At 43.0% G+C, this 17,759-nt stretch overlaps 1 protein-coding gene across 4 annotated transcripts in view; it reads left to right on the top strand.

Annotated features, from left to right (window-relative positions):
• The window catches only part of TBC1D24 (TBC1 domain family member 24), a 30,192-nt gene extending 14,313 nt beyond the window's left edge, over positions 1–15,879 (top strand). For all 4 annotated transcript variants that reach the window (XM_065683591.1, XM_065683590.1, XM_065683587.1 and 1 more), the window contains 5 exons: positions 6,560–6,718; positions 7,641–7,704; positions 9,765–9,860; positions 10,445–10,679; positions 11,660–15,879. In XM_065683591.1, coding sequence (XP_065539663.1) covers positions 6,560–6,718; positions 7,641–7,704; positions 9,765–9,860; positions 10,445–10,679; positions 11,660–11,814 — 709 coding nt within the window. In that variant the 3' untranslated portion in view covers positions 11,815–15,879. The remainder of the gene's footprint in view (positions 1–6,559; positions 6,719–7,640; positions 7,705–9,764; positions 9,861–10,444; positions 10,680–11,659) is intronic.
• The last annotated feature ends 1,880 nt before the right edge of the window (positions 15,880–17,759 follow it).

Raw genomic sequence — 17,759 nt, 5'->3', positions numbered from 1 at the left:
TTTGATCTCTGCAGGAGAATCTGCAGCCGCAAAATTAAGCATTACAATTAAGGATTGTAACAAGGAGTGTAACTGAAATGTTGTGATACAAGGGAAACAACACACTTTCTCATAGCTTAGTGATTAATTCATAATTTCCTCTTACAGCTACGTGTTAATTGCAAGTATTAGATCTCAGAAGTGTCTTTCACAAGCTGTTTTTAACTAAAAGATGTGTTAGCGAGGCTGGGGGAAACACTGGTAGTATACTCAGAGGAAAAGTACCCCAAAAATGTGAAAAATAATTTTTTTAATATGAGATTATTTGTATAAAATGTCAATTTCATTCTGCCCAGGACTGTGAATTCAGCAGCTTCTGCAGTGTAAGTAGGCAAACACTCTGTCAGCTGGGAAAAGTTTGCTTAACTGAGGAGTTATTTTAATAGAGCAAGGAAGAAGTAAGTCTTACTTACAGGTTACTTTGAAAATTAGTTTGGCTGCAGGCCTGCTGAAAGTCCAGAGTATATTAATCGTAGGCGTGAGTTGTCCTATTTTGTGACAGGCTCCTGGAAAAGATTTTTTCTGTAAAAGATTATTTCTGTAAAAGAAATAATGATTTTGAAGGAACCATGGAAGAGGAGAGTGAGGATAGTGATACAAAAGGTGACTGCATGATCAGAATTTCTTTTCAGAAATGAGGGGAGGAAAAACCAGCTGTGAAGCCAGCAGAAATGAAATCCTGCTCCAGTGTGATAGTAAAAGACATCTCCATGTAGATAGGAAAGGCAGGAATGCATTAATCTAAACAAAATCAGCATCTTGCCAAGTGTGAATGCTGGTGCTTTTGTAAATGCTGGTGCTGTAGAGATATTCTGGTTCTCCCAAGGCCTTCTGTGGCTGCAGAAGACTTCTCTCAGCTGTTTTTGAAATCAAAGTTGAAGTGTTGAACAGTTTATCAGCTGTTCTGACCTCTGAAGGGAGGATGACTTCTGGAAATCTGCTGGGGTCAGTGGGTGTGATGTATGGAACTTGGTATTCTAGAGGGATGGTTTCATTTTCTCCAAATCTTCAAAAATCAAAAGGTACCAGCCAGTGGTATATCTTACAGCCAGTTGTGTTGCTGAATTAGTTACAGTGGTTGCAAGCAGATACCATATGTATGGAGATATATATGTAGCAGACTTTAGCCTATAAAATAATGTAAATGTCAGCTGAACCTCTTCCATATGCCTAAATATATGTAAAGCTCCCTCGACTCTTTTCCAGCAGTTTATATTTAGACTTACAGTTTGACTTACAATTAACTTGTGCTTTATTTTGCTCATCTCTTGGAAAAGACTCTGTTAGTCTCAAATATTACAAGGCCATTAGGCCGTGGCACATCACATTGGGTAGAGTTCAGATCATCACCGGTGCTCGATTAGATGTGAGTTCTCTTGTCCAGATGTGTTTGGCCTGTGCAAGGAGATGATGAATTGTTCATCCTACAAGCAGATAGCAAAAAAGGGGAAAAAAAAAAAAGAACCTAGAAATAGGAAATATTTTAACCTCTGTCTGTTTTTCTCATGCCTGGTGATTCAAATCAAACCTCACTGTGTTAGTTTCTCTCCAGGATCCTTTCCTTCACTTTGTCATGGATGCAGGCAATCACTGATCTTTTCTATCTTTTTTTGTCTTTCTCCTTACACATTCTCCTTCTGTCAATTCCATACCCACTGCACCCCTCCTGTTTGCAGTATTACATCTCAAAGAAGGTAGGTTCAACCACTTGAATCTTTGCACTTTGCTCATTTCTTGTTTTTTTGGCTGGTTATTCTTTCTGAGGCTGTCCTTGTGGCTGCTGCTGGGGCAGGAGAAGCAGCACAGCAATCCCCACATCTGATTGCTGTGTAACGCGTCCTGAGTGCACTCCTGAAAAGTTAGTTCAAAGCACCTGCAAAGATGTAAGATAAGGTCCAGCCATACAAGAGTGCTTCCATGCAACAAGCTTGTGTTTTCCAGAGTGGAAAAGAGTAATGTTAACAGTGGGATTTAAGTCCTTTCCACGCTGGAAGAAAAAGTATTGCTTTAAAACATCTCAAGTGGTGTCTTCAGAAACACATCCAAATGTGGTTTATGGTGTTGCAGTAGATGTGAGATATCCTCAGCTTTCTTTTTCCTCTTTGCAAGCTTTCTGCAGTTAATTGGAAAGATGTTGGACTGAACCCAACTTGGCACACTCCTACAAGTCACTTGTCTCTAATCATACTAGATTATATTTATTTTTAAGTAGGTAGGGGTTTTAGAGGCAAGGAGACAAGATCGTTTTCCTGTGTCAAGAAGGTCAGAGTTACTCAGCCATGTAGCGTTAGTGGTTAACGAAGTCATTCATCAAGTCTTGGCCTGAAAAGCAAATCTTAAAGAACAAAACCCAGTGGATTGTGATATCTGATAAGCAGAGAACTTGGAAAGAAGAAAGACTGCCCTGTGAGTCTGAAATACCACAGGTGTATGGGTTTAAATTAATGCCTTTGAGAATACCCTGGCCTTGTTGCAGGTGCCCTGAGTTAACTTCAGTGAGTGATGCACACTGACACTTGTACTAATCTATAAAATTGAAATTGGAATTAATTTACTCATGTTTTCATGTCTGAAATAACACCTTAACAGGCTTATCAGAGCACATTTTGTATCCTGCTCTGTGTGTTAAGGATTTTACCTCTAAGAAATCAGCAGGCTGTTAATTCTAGCCAAGCAAATCTTCAGTGTCCATGTTTTATTTTACTGCAGTTACAGGGTTCTGAAAGCAGAAAGCCTTGATTTCTGTGAGGAAGCACATAGTTTTGAGGGTACTTAGGTACAGGGTGTCTGTTGACAGTGATCTCAACACAGGATTATGTTTCAGGCTTATGCACCACATATGGCTTCTATTGCCATGTGCGACTGACCAACAGCATGTCACTTGTACCACGTATTTATGCTCTAACTGAAATTATAATGGATTTTAAAGATAATGCTGACCAGATCAGATTTAGCCCAAAACAGAACAGAGCAGGAAGATGTAATTCAGTGAGTCAGACCTTGGAGTGTGGTATTTGTTGCCTTGGCATACCACAGAGATATCCACTGTGACAGCAGCCTACCGCACATCAGCAGCATTGGCTTATCTTCAGGAACATTGAGGTCTCTGGATCTCAATTTATTTATGATACAGATGTAAAAAACAACATTCCTATGAAAATAGCAAATAAGCTGCTTTATAAAACTTCTAAATTGTGCTGCTTCTCTAAATTGAATTTCCTTTAGGATAATAAAGTTGCACATCTTTCCAACATCAGCATTTGATAGCAAGTTGTCATGCCAATCCCAATAAGCCAACATGAAGAGCTGAGGAAAACGCTAATGCAGGGTAAAAGATTAGTGACTTTGTTCAGTTCTAGAGGTGGACTTTTTGGTGGCAGTGCCTGTCCGAATTTAGTGTGGTTTCCAAGTGCTGGTTTCTTACTAGAGAACCCTTAAAGGCCTCTGGAGTGGTGAAGACTAAACTTAATTTTCATTAACAAATACTAACCAAAACATTGGGGTTTTTTCTTTGCCAAACTGTGCTGTTCAGTTTTACTCATTTACTGCTCTGAACAGCAGCTACCCAACTGAAGCAGATGATTTTCAGTGTCATTAGAGAAATACTGTCCAAAATGCAAGGATGGATACGGGTTAGACACTTGTAACTCAGCTTGTAGTTTTCCGACTCCTGTCCAAAAAAACCCTTCTATTTTTGTGAAGCAGCAGTTTGGTGTGATGTGGGTGCAGGCTGTACTGACACTGGTCTCGACACAGGTTTTAGTCATAAGCTATGTCATAGTCATAAGCTGTGACTTATGCCTGGGCCAATAGCAGGTCATTTTATTTCATATCCTTTTGTCAAGCTATGGTTTCCATTTATTAACTGAATGGTGACATTACATATAAATGATTTGCCATGACATTCAAGGGATAGGAATAGTCTTAAATGGCCAACACCATGATAAATGCTTTCTAGTTGATTCAGAAGATCTTGTTGTAGAGTTGATATAGCTGAAAAAGCTATAGCTGATAAAGCTGAAGTAGTGTGGCCAGGCAGGGCCAAGGCAGTGATCATCCCCCTGTAGTGGGCACTAGTGAGGCTGCACGTCAAATCCTGTGTTCAGTTCTGGGCCCCTCACTACAAGAGAGACATTGAGGTGCTGTAGCAGGTCCAGAGAAGGGCAATGGAGATGGTGAAGGGTCTGGAGCACAAGTGTGATGAGGAATGGCTGAGGGAGCTGGGGGGTTTAGTCTGGAGAACATAAGGCTCAGGGGGGACCTCGTCACTCTCTACAGCTACCTGACAGGTATTTTTCTTCACAAAGGGGATTGTCAGGCATTGGAACAGGCTGCTCAGGGCAGTGGTGGAGTCACCGTCCCTGGAAGTATTCATGAACCATGTAGATGAGGCCCTCCGTGACATGATTTAGTGGTGGCCTTGGCAGTGCTGGTGGAACAGTTGGACTTGATGATCTTAAAGGTCTTTTCCAACCTGGCTGATTCTGTGATATTTTACCCACATGGAAAAGTTGCAGGAAGACATAGGGTACTGAAGGTGATGTGTTACTATGAATGGTGCTGAACACAGGCTTTGAGTGGGGTCTGGGTAGGGAAGTCCTTAACTCTAGTTGATAGTAGCCAGGAGAAGGAACAGAGGCAAAAGAAAAGGTACGCTGAGGTTGAGAGCCTTTTAGGAACAAGTACTTAAGTTTAGTTGCCTAAACAGATCACATCAGTGTGAAAATGCACAGAGCAAGCATACAAATAATTATGAAGTTTGCCTGTTTTATCATCATTACTTTTCCTCCAGAAAGCCACTGTAATAAACTAGTTGACTGCCCTGAATGTTTATTAATTCCTTGAATGTGAGAAAAATAGAATTCCTGATGAATGGAAACCAAGGCGTTGTTTCTCAGCTCTGTTCCTTAGTGCCACCAGCCTGTAACTGCAGACCAGACAGGACCAGGAGGGCTGAGTCCTAAAGTAAGATTCTGAAGAAGTGGGTTCAAGTGTTGGCTCTTACTTTGTTTGGTTGATCTCTCCTTCAGCTTGCTGTACAAGCTTATTTGCTTGCACAAATAATGTCCTAGGTAGTGATAATGCAAGTTTTAAAGTAGTTGTAGTATTTTAAAGTAGTTGCAGCTTGCTTAAAGAGGTGTCCACATAAGTTCCTTGCTAATTAAATAACACAGGGCAGCAATGCAAGCAGTGGTTTGGTTCATTTTGGTAGAGAAAGCAGTCATTTTACTTTTTTTTTTTTTCCTGAGTGACCTAAGGGGGCACTTCACTGGCAGTGCTGACATTAAGGTAGCACCAGGCAAGAACCCCAGTCAAGAGCAGTGCAAATGCTGCTGATTTCTTGGCACTACAGAAAAGAAACATAATAAAACCCATATAGTTTGTGTTTTTTGGGGAGTGATCTAAGCAATTCAGATACATGCAGATATGTAGCATTGAGATTCTCTTTATGCTCTGTGAAACTTAGAGGAAAGATTGTCAAATATTGTCAAATATTGAAAGATTGTGTGATTGTCAAAAAAAAATAGAAAAAAAATAAGTTGGAAGATACTTGCAACTGAGCCCCTGCATGCAGAGCAAGCTGCCTAAAGCTTCTTGTAACTAACAGCTGCCCAGTAATTATGCCCAGTCTTGCATAAGTTCCTGTATCACTTAAACTTTTATTTGGCTGTCACTCCTGCATTTTAAATGTCTTTAACGTCAGCCATGGCTGGTGCAGTCCCCAGGCTCTGGGGTCTGTGCTTATTTAATCTGAGAAATGAAGGCTGGTTGAAATGATGATGGTGATTAGTAGTATTATTACCTTCAAGTAATAATGAAAGTTTAAAAGCCATGAAACAGTTCTTACTATTGTATTGGACCCCTCAGGGAAGGGGGGGTTTGCTTTCTTACCATTGTGAGCATCTTATAAGGGCCTGTAGGGACAGGACAAGAGGGAATGGCTTTAGCCTGACAGAGGGGAGATTGTGATTAGATCTTAGGCAGAAATTCTTCCCTGTGAGGGTGCTGAGGCACTGGCACAGGGTGCCCAGAGAAGCTGTGGCTGCCCCATCCCTGGCAGTGTTTAAGGCCAGGTTGGATGGGACTTGGAGCAACGTGGTCTAGTGAAAGGTGTCGCTGCCCATGGCAGGGGGTTGGAACTGGATAAGCTTTAAGGTCCCTTCCAACCCAAACCAGTCTGGGATTCTGTGTCCTCTATATAAAAGATGCAAGCCACAGCTGTCATACAGAGGAAATGCTCCAGATATCTCATTAAGGCCAAATCACTATCCCTTGAGGATTATGTTAAACTGCAGTAGATTATTATCTTCACTAGGTTATGGCCTTCTAATCCCATGGGCTGGAGTATTGAACAACAGCATATCTACTAGGGTCTTCCAGTGTTCATTGTAGTGAACATTTTAGTGTTTGTGTAGCATTCATTTAGTGTAACATGTCTTTGCGTGTTACTGGTCAGTAGTTTGACACTTGTTTTGTTGATAAATCATTGCTTCTCAATGTTTTGTGTTGTATTTCTCAGGCAGAATGTGCATTTAGCAGTTCATGCCGAGAACTTCGAGTCTGGAATTGTCAGTGTGAAAGAGATGCGAGATATCTGGTCATGGATCCCAGAGCGATTTGCACTTTGCCAGCCCCTCTTGCTTTTCACCACTTCGGAACATGGCTGTAGTCTGAGCAGGTAAGGAAAACCCTTCCCTATTCTTCTCTACTGGAGGGCAAAAAGGAGTAACAGGGGAACTGTTCACCGGATTTACAAAAGGGCCATGCCTCATCAGAACTCGATCTAGTGAATAGTATTTGAGATGGAAAGTAAATGTGACAAAGTCCTCCTATTGGCTACAGCATTTGACCAGGGTATTTCGTATGCCAGATCATAGCAATTCATTTTAAACTGTCCAGGACCAACCATCGGTTTCCGGAACGTGCTGGTCTGAGACTGGTTCATTCCCCACTGGGTATGAATGGTTTAATTCAGTGGCTGCTCAGCAGGTTCTTTTGATAGATAACCACAACTGATCCAGAGAATAAGGGAAATGGAAACTGGCAATTCCTCTACCAATGAATCGTATTGTTCTTATTTTTGAGGTGGGATAAACTAGGTATGAGTTCTTCTTGCACTTGACACAAAAGACTATAATCCTATAGCCCCTAATAATGACTTTGACATCTGCAGCCGAGGTGCTGAGGTGAGGAGTGGTCTGCTGTGCCATCCCCATATGCCTATGAGTAATTATTTTCTATGAAAGCCAAAAGCTCTTCAAAGACAGCCATCAGTCCTCAGGACACAACTTCCTTTAGGTTGTCTTCCCTCAAAATGCTGTGAAATGCCCGTTGTGATAGATAGTCTTCAAGTTATTCTGCAAGAGGTATAAACAACTGTACAGAGAACAGAGTAGAGGAGAACTACTTGCTAATACTTGTTTACACTCAACTCATATTTACAGTGGACTGTAGAAAGCATTTGCAGGAACATGCTTAGTTTTCAGATGGCTTTCTTGCCGTGCCATCAGCTGGAGGGGGAGGAGGTGCATGACCTTAAGAAGAGCAGAACTGCAGGTGGTGGTAGTTGAGTGCTCATGTTCATGAACTCTGCACTTCAGATTCTATTCTCACAGTGAGGGACATGAACCAACTCTTCTCCTCATCAAGACCACAGCAAAAGAGGTAAGTGAGGTAAAAGACAACTGGTTCATTTAGGTATTAGGCACTTATTTAATGCTATATTGCAACACACCACTGTTAAAATGAAGAAGCAAGAGACCTGAAATTGCTCGGGGAAGGGAGGGGATTGGTTTGGGGTTTTTTTTAACAATACCTGTTTTAAGTGGTTCCATTTATTGATTATGGACTGTGTTTTCATGGGTAAATCTTGTAAACAAGCTGTTCTTTTTCTTGTAAGCAGTGTGGGATGAGGGACTAGAGTAACTCATTTTGCTCTTGGACAGGCACTTAATTGCAGATTCAGAGGGAGAGGCTGAGGAATTGTGTTAAGAAACTCATGATTCATAGAAGATGTTTTCATTTTCTCTAGGATACGAGGAGAGAAAGTAGCCACATTTAAATAGTATGAATAATCCTGGACTGCATATTATGGAAACAAAAGCTTTAGCTTCATCTTATTCTTGTTTGAAAAAACAAATGACAAAAGCGCTGAGAACCTGAGAAGGAGTGCAGACACATGCTTTATCTAATGAGGGCTGGTTCTCTGCTCTGCTGTGCATGACAGTGTTGGACAACACAATGTAAAACATTAGCTTCATCTCATGCTTCTTTAGAAAACAAAAATGCATCACTCAAGAAAGCTTCCCAGAGCCTCCCAAGAGGTGCCCAGGGCTTCTTGTAATGAGCATTGGTAGTCTGCACCTTTGTGCACGAGTTCCGCATGGTCTGTGTATAACCTCAGGCTCTTATTGCAGCATCTGGGCTTATATTTCTGCTTATGTTCCTGCAGGATCACTGCCTATGAAACAAGCCCATCTCTAGTCTTAATTGCATCTGCCTAATGCTAATGCTCCAGACTGTTTCATAGGCCAGTGTGTGGTTTCTGGTCATCCCAGGCCTGCCCTGACATGCCAGTGACTTACAAAATTGGAAAATACTTATTTATGGTTTTTCTTCTTGTCCTGGAGCCTGTCAAAAGTCCAGCCTTGTAAGTGGTGCTGGGTTTTATAGTATGGGTCATTTCTTACCCCTAAAAAACCCAAAGATATTCCAAACAAACAAACAAACAAAAAGTAGAAGAAAAATATGGTGGGTTTGCTTGTGAGTTTTGTTTTTTTGCAAAGGATTACTTTCATCCTTTGTTTATACGCCTGTAGTTACATTTTTAGGAAGAATAAAATTTGCTGTCACATTTTCCAGCTCTCACATGCTCAGGCATATCAGACCAAATAGAGTTCTGGGCATCTTTTTTGTTCATGCGCACAATTTTCTTCTATGAAAAACCTGCTCTTCAGTAATTCTGTTCTAGGAGCTCTGCTTGTAAAGCTGGTGGGGGCTAAACAGCAAATGTACTTGAGAACAATTCTGTTTAACCAATGTTTCTGTAAAAGAACCCTGCTGCAGGGTTGCTTTTATCCCATTTTCAGAGCTTCCTTGTTTGGTCTGTGTCTACTTAGCAATTATGCTTATTGCTGGTAGCAGGAAATCCTTGTAGTGCAAACAAAAGACTCCACAGAAAAACTCAGCCCTCCAGAGCTGTTTTTCTTTATTGGAAACTAGTGAGCCCCATGCTGTCTGAATAGGCTGATTTAAATATCTGAGCTAGTTCAGCACTGGCTTAGCTAAGCTGGTTATAACCTCCAGTTTGGAGAAAGCCGGGACTGCTTTTTATGATCAGAAAATATTCAGGCAGAACAGCTCATACTGTAACTTGTGACAATACTGTTGCTTTGGACGCCAAACTGAGGAGGTAGAGTCAGGCCTGACAAGTTTGGAGTCATTTGTGGTTTGGTACCTGGCATTATGGTAGATCATTTCTCCTTTAAGGCCTCAGAGATATGAAATAGTTTATAAAACTCTTGGGATTTAAGGGTATCCACCAGTGGATTAAAGCAGTTTAAATCTATCTTGATATAAGTACTTGTGCTGCCTTAATCCACTGATACAGAGGTTTTGAAAATCACGCTAAAATCCAACCTGTTCTAGACTAAAACATTTGCATCAGTTGGTTTACCAGACTTTCTCCTTCAGTAAAAGCCTCATGACCAGACTGTTTGTGCTAGGTCTGTGGTGCTTATCTGTCCACCGACTGGAGCGAGCGCAGGCGAGGAGGGAGCACGCTGAGTTTCTTTGGAACTGGGGAATGCTTTGTGTTTAGGGTGAGTAAAACTTCATCGAATTACCCAGTAGCACAGCAGAGCCGCTGTAATGGTGTGAGTAACTCTTATTTCCCTTTCACTTGAAGAGGCTGGATTCTGTGCCCTCCTAGTTTACAAAGTCTCCTGAACTCTTAACATGAAGGAGAAAATCTCAGGTTTCTGTAACCCATTTTCTTCCCTTGCACAGAATAGTTTCTTAAAATATGTAATAAGGTAGCTCAGAAAACACTGCCTCATTCCTTCAGTCACCTAAAAAGCAGAGGTATAAAGAAAGAAAAAAAATCTGCCCTAAAAGGCAGTTTCATGAAATCCCAGACTGGTTTGGGTTGGAAGGGACTTTAGGGCTCCTCTAGTTCCAACCCCCTGCCACAGGCAGAGACACCTTCCCCTACACCAGGTTGCTCCAAGCTCCATCCAGCCTGGCCTTGAACACTGCCAGGGATGAGGGATCCCAGTTTGATCCAATCTTTACTACTAATTGTGCGAGTGGAGTCTGAGGGGCTTGAGCGTACTTTGCTGTGCAGAGCTCTGTGTGTAGTGTATGTGCGCTAACTAAAGTGTTGCTTTCCTCTGCCCCTATGCAGCTGAAGCCAGAAGTGGAACGCTATGAATGGGTGATCATAAAACACCCAGAACTGGCCAAGCCTGGATCAGAGACAGAAAATCACGCCTCACCAAGTTCCAGCACCCTCTCTTCCGGCAGTGCCCCATCACACTCCTCAGATCACCTTTCTCCCTTCTTATCAGCTCGGCACTTCAAGTTGCCTTCCAAAACAGCCTCCATGTTCATGGCTGGCAGCAGCGAATGCATCATTATAGGTAAGTCCGTGTAAGAATTTGAGCATATGTCCTACCAGCTCTTCCCTTAGATACAAGAGTTCACCTGTATTTGCCATGTGTGTAATTCAGATCACTACAGTTAGAGATAAAAGTGGCCAAAACCCAGTATTATTACCCAACAGAAATTTTCTGTGGGAAAGCTTGCGTATCAGGAACTTTAGAGGAAGACAGTAACTCATAGCTTTGGGCAGAGCCATACCTTCACACTGCCTAATTCATGATGAGAAATAGTTTTTGAAGGGGAACTTACTTTGCCCTGAAGCTTTTGAAACATGGGGTAAACTATAGAACATGTTCATACTTCTGGGACTTTATTGGATCTGTGGTGCTGCTGACTTCAGCAAAAGCCCTGATTAGTAATGTAGTCCCCTAAATGGGATTTGCAAGGAATGGGTATAAAATCATAGTTGTCCTCTTCCCAAAAAGCTTGACACTTGTTGAAATAGCACCTAGCCTGCTGATCTCTAACATCATGTGTTGGCTGATGTCACGTTTAGCAGCGCGTGCTCTAATCAACTCTGATGCGGTTTGCAGTAATTTAGAAGACTAAGCCTCTGCTGTCACTTACTGATTTTGTTCTTCTCCCACCTTTGATTTTTGACTGCCAACACAATTCTTTTTGTTTTCTTTACTGGAGGAAAAATGTGCAGTTGGTAACTTCCAACATCCTCCAGCACTGAAAACCAGATGTGAAACACAGGCATTTGAGTCTTGTTCTTACTGACTTGCATTTTTTTCTAATTAAAAAAAAACCAAACTAAAAATCCACTTCTGATGGTGTGCATTGCATAAAAGCTGTGCATTGGATCATACCTGTTACAGCTGAGATGGCAAGCAAACATCACTTAGGGCTTCCAGTTGTTCCCATGAGAAAAGCACTTCAGTCTTTTTTTGTTACAGCAGTTTTGTGTGCTAAGAAGTGCAGAGACCTGCTTACACTTGTCTTTGTCTTCTTGCAGGAGGTGGTGATGGCCAGGCTCTTTACCTCGATGCAGATCTGAACCACGGAAGAACCAGCCACTGTAATACCTTTAATAATCAGCCATTGTGCTCTGAAAGCTTCCAGATCTCTCTCTTGGAGGTGTGGGGCTTCTTGGACACCATGAATGGTTGACTGTCATTAATCAACTGGTTTTTCAGTTGATCCAGGATTCCCAAGACAAATTCTAATGCAGGAGCCAAGTTAGAACACAATTGCTGCTGGGGTCAGTGGTTTTTAGCCATTACTAGGTGGTGCACTTGAGTGCAGGGCTTAGTTGTTTACTCTTATTTTGTGTAAGACAGGTCAAGGTGAAGTAATGTATCTGATTGATTAACTCCTTTGTTCTTTACCTCTAAAGATCTGGATTCAGGTCCTGTTACTAGATAAAATGAAAATGTAATTATTTTAAACCATCCTAAATGGATACAAGTCCTTATCAAAAGGGTAGGTTTGTAGTTTGATGCAACTCCTCAGAGGCCCAGAGCTGGCTGAGGTGTACTGTAGAGCTATGTGCCACTGGCATCAGTACCTGGCTTGAGCCAGTACTATCAAATGTGTGCTCACAGGGAACATTGATGACCTCAGATTTGATGTAGAACAGTAGCTCATGAAATCACTGCCCTACTATAAGTAGGGATTGTGCAGACAAATCAGCAGCATTTTGTTAGTTCTGAAAGCCCTCAATTCCCACAAGAACCATGATTGCTCATTGTCCTTCTTGTACCTGAAACCTTGACACATTCCAGTTGCACCTGTTTGAGAAATCTGCTTCTGAGAAAGGCATCCAGACTGGACAACCATATCTTGAAAGCATGATTTTGTTTACATTCGTATTCCATATCAGTATAGTGACTTCAGGCTGACTAATGTACCAGGCAGCTGAAAGCCAGAGCAGTGCTCAGAAACTTCCCTTTCTTCATCTTTCCTGGAAGCTAAGATGGAGCTTTAAATCTGAGAATAACTGCTGATATCCCTACATGTTTGGGGAATTAGACACCGTGGTACAGAAGCTTAATGCTCTCCCCACAAGTAAATGAAGGGAAGTGGGACGGAAATACTCTGTGTAATGTTGTTCTAGGGGTGGACAAGCTTCCCAGGAGAACTCTACGTGACACTGTTCCTCTGTATCATGAGTCTTCCCAGTGATGATATCCTGAAAAAGGTAACACTTTTGGCAGCAATGTTCTGGCAGGTTTTGGATGATGCAAAGAGGCTTTTGCTTATTCCTGAGAGTTCGTACAGCTCTCTCAAGCATGCCTTGGGCATGGGATGTCTGTAGGTAACAGCCCTGTGTCTTCGTTTAAAACTTGTGGTATCTGCTGTAGAACAGCTCCCACCCAAAGCACAAGTCCATAAACATTGATGGTAGTCCAGAGCATACAGCAGGATGCTCTCAGAGCTTCAGTGGGTAATTTACTAGTACCACCACAGGTAAAATGAAGGGAAGGAGGAATTTTTATTTATTTTTTCCTTCAGCAGTTCAGCCTAAAAAACTGGTTTAGAGTAGGGGAAATGTGGTTACTTCAAGTTCATTTATAGTGATAAAATCTCAGTGAGGCTGGACAGGGTCAGGTCAGCATTGAAGGGTGGTGTGAGACTTCTGTTGGCTTGTTTAGCTTTTCATCAGTGAAAACACCAAGTGTCTTGGTAAAGTGTTACCTTTTGTGAAGCACTTGAGCAAACTTGGCAAAAAATGTGATTTTCTTCTTCAGGTGCCATTTTAAACTTTTGTCAAAATAGCTCTTTGAAATACGAAACTGCACATATAACAGTTTAAGATGTCTTTTGCACCACATATATTTGCAGTTAGATTATTTCACCCTGTTTAAGGCAGCACTCAGCCTCTCTTTCTTTCCCACTGGGTGAGTTCTGTCCAGCTGTCTTTTCAGAGGTTTACCATAAGTTTAACTCATCTGCAAGGTATAATTCAGTTATATTTAATGTATTTTGATGGGGAAGAACTCAAACAGTCATATCTGGCTTTTTACAAATACTGGCTGATGTTGCCTTCTGTTATATTTTGAAAGCTAGCTGTATCACTTTGCACTTGCTAGTACCCCACAGGCTTCCTCAAACTGAAGAAATCAGAGAATGTAGCCCATTTAGTGGAGTCTCTTCCATGGAGGTGGCATTTCAGGTTTGTCTGTATCTGCTCTCTGTGGAGCTTGTCTGAGGTGCCCTTGAAAACCCCAAACACAATAGCATTAATTTTCAGCTTGTTAAGTTGTCAGATTCCTTCAAGCTGTTGGCAGGACTTGTTGCACTTGGAATGAATAGGTTGTATATGGAAAATCTCTCCTGCAGCTGGCAGTGATGATGGGGTTTTCTCTCCCCATCTCTGTGGAATGCAGCTATGTCAATGAAACCTGAGTGCTGTACCATGCCTTAGACCATATATGAGAAACACTGTTCCTTTCCCTGCTCACAGGAGTTTGGGTGTTTGAAATCAGAAATAACTCCTGGTTGCTCAGAAATTCAGTGAGGATCCAAGGAGCAGCACTGAAAACAAGTGAGGTTTGGGCAGCTGAGGCCTGAGTGTCTCTCACAAGTCAGTCACAGGCTTCAACTCAGCTTCCCATGTGCCAGATCAGTCCAACTTCTGACCCCCAAGCAGCAAAGGTCCACAAAAGAGCCCTCTTTGGCAGCTTATCTAGACAGCCAACCAGTCTTTCACATGGGTCTTAAAGGTAAATCTTCATTCTAAAGTAGGACATTACCGCACTCTCTCTGTGCTTGGGGCACACACTGAGCCCAATGAGCAGTGACCTCTATGAGTCTTCAAATCCCAGCAGGGAGTAAAAGAGTTCATGGGTGATCCTCCTCCTGCTGCCTGTTGGGATTCATATCAGGATTCATATCAGTCGTGAGGCACACGTCACAGGGATTGTATAATTTGATACAGCGCTCCTCTGCTTTAGGCATCGTGCAGCACTAGTACGTGTGGTTTAATTCATTCCTTTAGCAAGAGAAATTGTAGGATGCTGTGTCACCTTCACACAACCCTTCTGTTCAGTGAAAATGGGTATTCCTTTTCTTGTGCAAATCCCCATTATGGTTGTGAAACATCTTAGAGGAACAGTGGTTTCTTTCCAGTTGTCTTCTGTCTGTAGTTAACAGTTGTCACTGACCAAGTCCATATCAAAGTTCAGGTAATTAAGCCAAGCATTTGTGTAACATGCAGAACTCTTGAGGTGGAGACCACAAACTGGTTTTTAAGACAAGGACTACAATGGGCACCTTGTCAGAAAGTTCATGTTATCTCAAGTGCCCCACTGAAGTGCTTTAGTCACCTTGTAACTGGGAACAACTGTTCGTAGGCCTTGTTTATAGTCCTACTGACAGCAGTGACAGCATCAGCTTGTGCAGTCCTGCAGGAGAGCCTTTGCTTTCCTGAGAAGCCATTTTTGCTTTGTAATGTTCTCTTGAAGGCAGAAAAAGCCAGAAACTCCTGACATCAGAAACTCTGATTTATTGTAAATGGCATCTGAGCTGTTTCCAGGCCACAGAACTTTTCCCAGCTCTCAGCCAGGCTGGACACACTTCATCACTGCACCCAAACTGTCATTCCTGCGGATCATGCGCTTTGACACACACTCCCTGTTCAGATGAAGCGCTAATCAGCCTCCTGTTAATAGAAGCCAGTTAACAAAGGCAAGGGGGAAGCTCCAGTCTCCTCTGTGTGGAGATAACACAAACTGGAGGGGCAGGAGCACTGCTCTTTAAAGAGTTCAACTTCATGTCAGTGATATCTGTGTTTAGCCATGGCGGGGTGGAACTTGCAGATTGATCAACTGCTGGGGTGTGTGTGCGCTGTATTTGTGTACTTTGTCCTTGGAAAGCCATCCTCATTTTTGATGGGGAGTGATCTCCTTTGCCCACCATAGACAGTGGTGCTATGTCCAGTGGGGACTGAGGGCTGGCTCCTGCAATCCACATCTGGAGTGCAGTTGTCAGGTAGATCAGAGGCTTGGGCACCTGGCTGTTAATGGTGAGATGCCTTTCTGCCTGTCATGAATTTCAGAGTTTTTATAGTTGAGATGAGTGTTCACAGTATTTGGGGTGATGTTTGTCTTCACGTGAGTGGAGCTGTGCTGCTGAATTGGTTTTCCACCCTATCATTAGAATCACTGCCATACGTCAATGGTATTTTTGTCACTGTGCAGAGTCTTGGATTGTATTAAAACATGTTTGACTGTGGAGGCTGCTGACTCTTCTTCATTCTGTTATTTTGCTTCCTGTAGACCTCATAGCAAAAGGCATGTTGAGACTGAGACATAAACCTTGGGGCGTATGAACTCCTCACTGCAGTGGAGCAATTACACAGTTTCTGACCATTTGAAGAGACCTCCACCAAGATGACATACCAAACTGACTGTAAAAATCTTAGATTGGTAGATTCTGAAATAAGCTTTTATCCCTTTGGTAGGACCAGAGAGCATGTTTAGCCCCAGCCCAGCCTGGGCTGAAAATGCCTATCCCCAGCAGTGTTTAAGGTCGGACTGGACGGGGCTTGAAGCAACCTGATCTAGTGGCAACCTGCCTGTGGCAGGGGGTTGGAACTGGATGAGCTTTAAGGTCTCTTCCAACCCAAACCAGTCTGGGAATCTGTGATTCTATGAAGTGGAGCTTAGTGGTGTCTTCTGACCACCAGCACTGGTAAATTGTAGATCAAACCAGCAATACCATTGCATCCTCTGCATCTAAATGCTGTTGACTGACTTGCAGCCCTGGCACTTGTGCCAGCACCTGTGGGGCTGTGGCTGCAGCAGGCAGCTCTGCCAGGGAGTGGCTTGTTTAAAACTAGGATTTTTGTACCTCTTGATGGATCTCTTCCTTCCCTGTGTCCCTGAGAACAGCATGGATGCTTTTTGCCATGGTTCAAATGAGTGTTTCTAGCTAGCAGTGCAGGTTTCAACCACTGCTTCTGTTCCTTAAGCCAAAGCTTTGCCAACGCCTGAAACTTAAATGTAAGACTTGCAGGAACTACAGGAATGTATTGGTTGTAGGTGGAGGACATCAGGATACTCTGAGCCTTTGGAACATGCCCGCACACAATGACCAAGGAAATTAAAGGTGAAATTCTTGGGGTTTGAGTGAAAATCCTGCCAGGCAAAAGCAAAGTAGAGCCACCACATATACCCCTGATAAACTGCGCGGGGCCTCCTGAGCTCCTGTACACGGCTGCTCCCAAGAGCAAAGCTGTGCTCTAGGGCGATGCCGTGTGGAAAAGCGGGATTGCTGAGCCTGTGGGAGCGATTCCCAGCCTGGTTTGGAGCCAGCTCTGCGCTGCCGGGTTGCAGGTTCGCTGCAGAGCCCGTGGCCACTAGAGGTTCCCCTTGGCCCACTCCTCAGCTTCTGCCGCCCTCCACTACCCAGCCAGTCCTTCCTCCAAGCCGCAAGTCCCAGGAGTTAAACATTACCAGGTTGAGTACTGGGAGAGATGGGAGATGAAAAGGGGGTTATGAACAGGCGTTCTTCACTTAAATTCCAAAAGTGAGCTTAGCATTAAATACCATAAACCACAATTTTACAGCTACCTTAAAGACTTTAAACTTAACAAACCAAGGTGCTCAGTAGCAGGAAAATGTGTCTGTGGGATCTGGAGGAGCTGAGCAGCAAGCACAGGCTGCTGGTTCTGAGTCTGACAGCTACTTTAAACTACTTGACTGGAAAAATGTGTAGACAAGGCCTTCAGTGACATGGGTTAGTGGTGGACTTTGCAGTGCTGGGGAATGGTTGGGCCTGATGATCTTAAAGGTCTTTTCCAACCTGTTTCATTCTATGATTTGATGATCGCAATGATTGCACCAAGTAGTGAGAACTCTATCATCCCTGTAGGGGTTGGTGATGAGAGAGTTAATGCGTGATGTCCCACAGGGCTGGTGGTTCATAATGAAGCTGGAGGAGCCCTAACTCCGGGAAGGGGAAGGCTGTCTTCCATCCTGCCACGGTGCCATGGCATGAAGAGAGCAGGATGCTCACCAGCTGTGGCTTTTCTCCTGGGTTTTCTCTGCAGTCTTGTCTGTAAACACAAAGAGAAGAGATTCAGAGCGGCCCTGCAGAGAAGGACTTGGGGG

Source organism: Lathamus discolor, chromosome 6, assembly GCF_037157495.1.
Source record: "Lathamus discolor isolate bLatDis1 chromosome 6, bLatDis1.hap1, whole genome shotgun sequence".
NCBI lineage: Eukaryota > Metazoa > Chordata > Aves > Psittaciformes > Psittacidae > Lathamus > Lathamus discolor.
The sequence above is the reverse complement of the archived record's forward strand: the minus strand, read 5'-3'. Positions and strand labels throughout refer to the sequence as shown.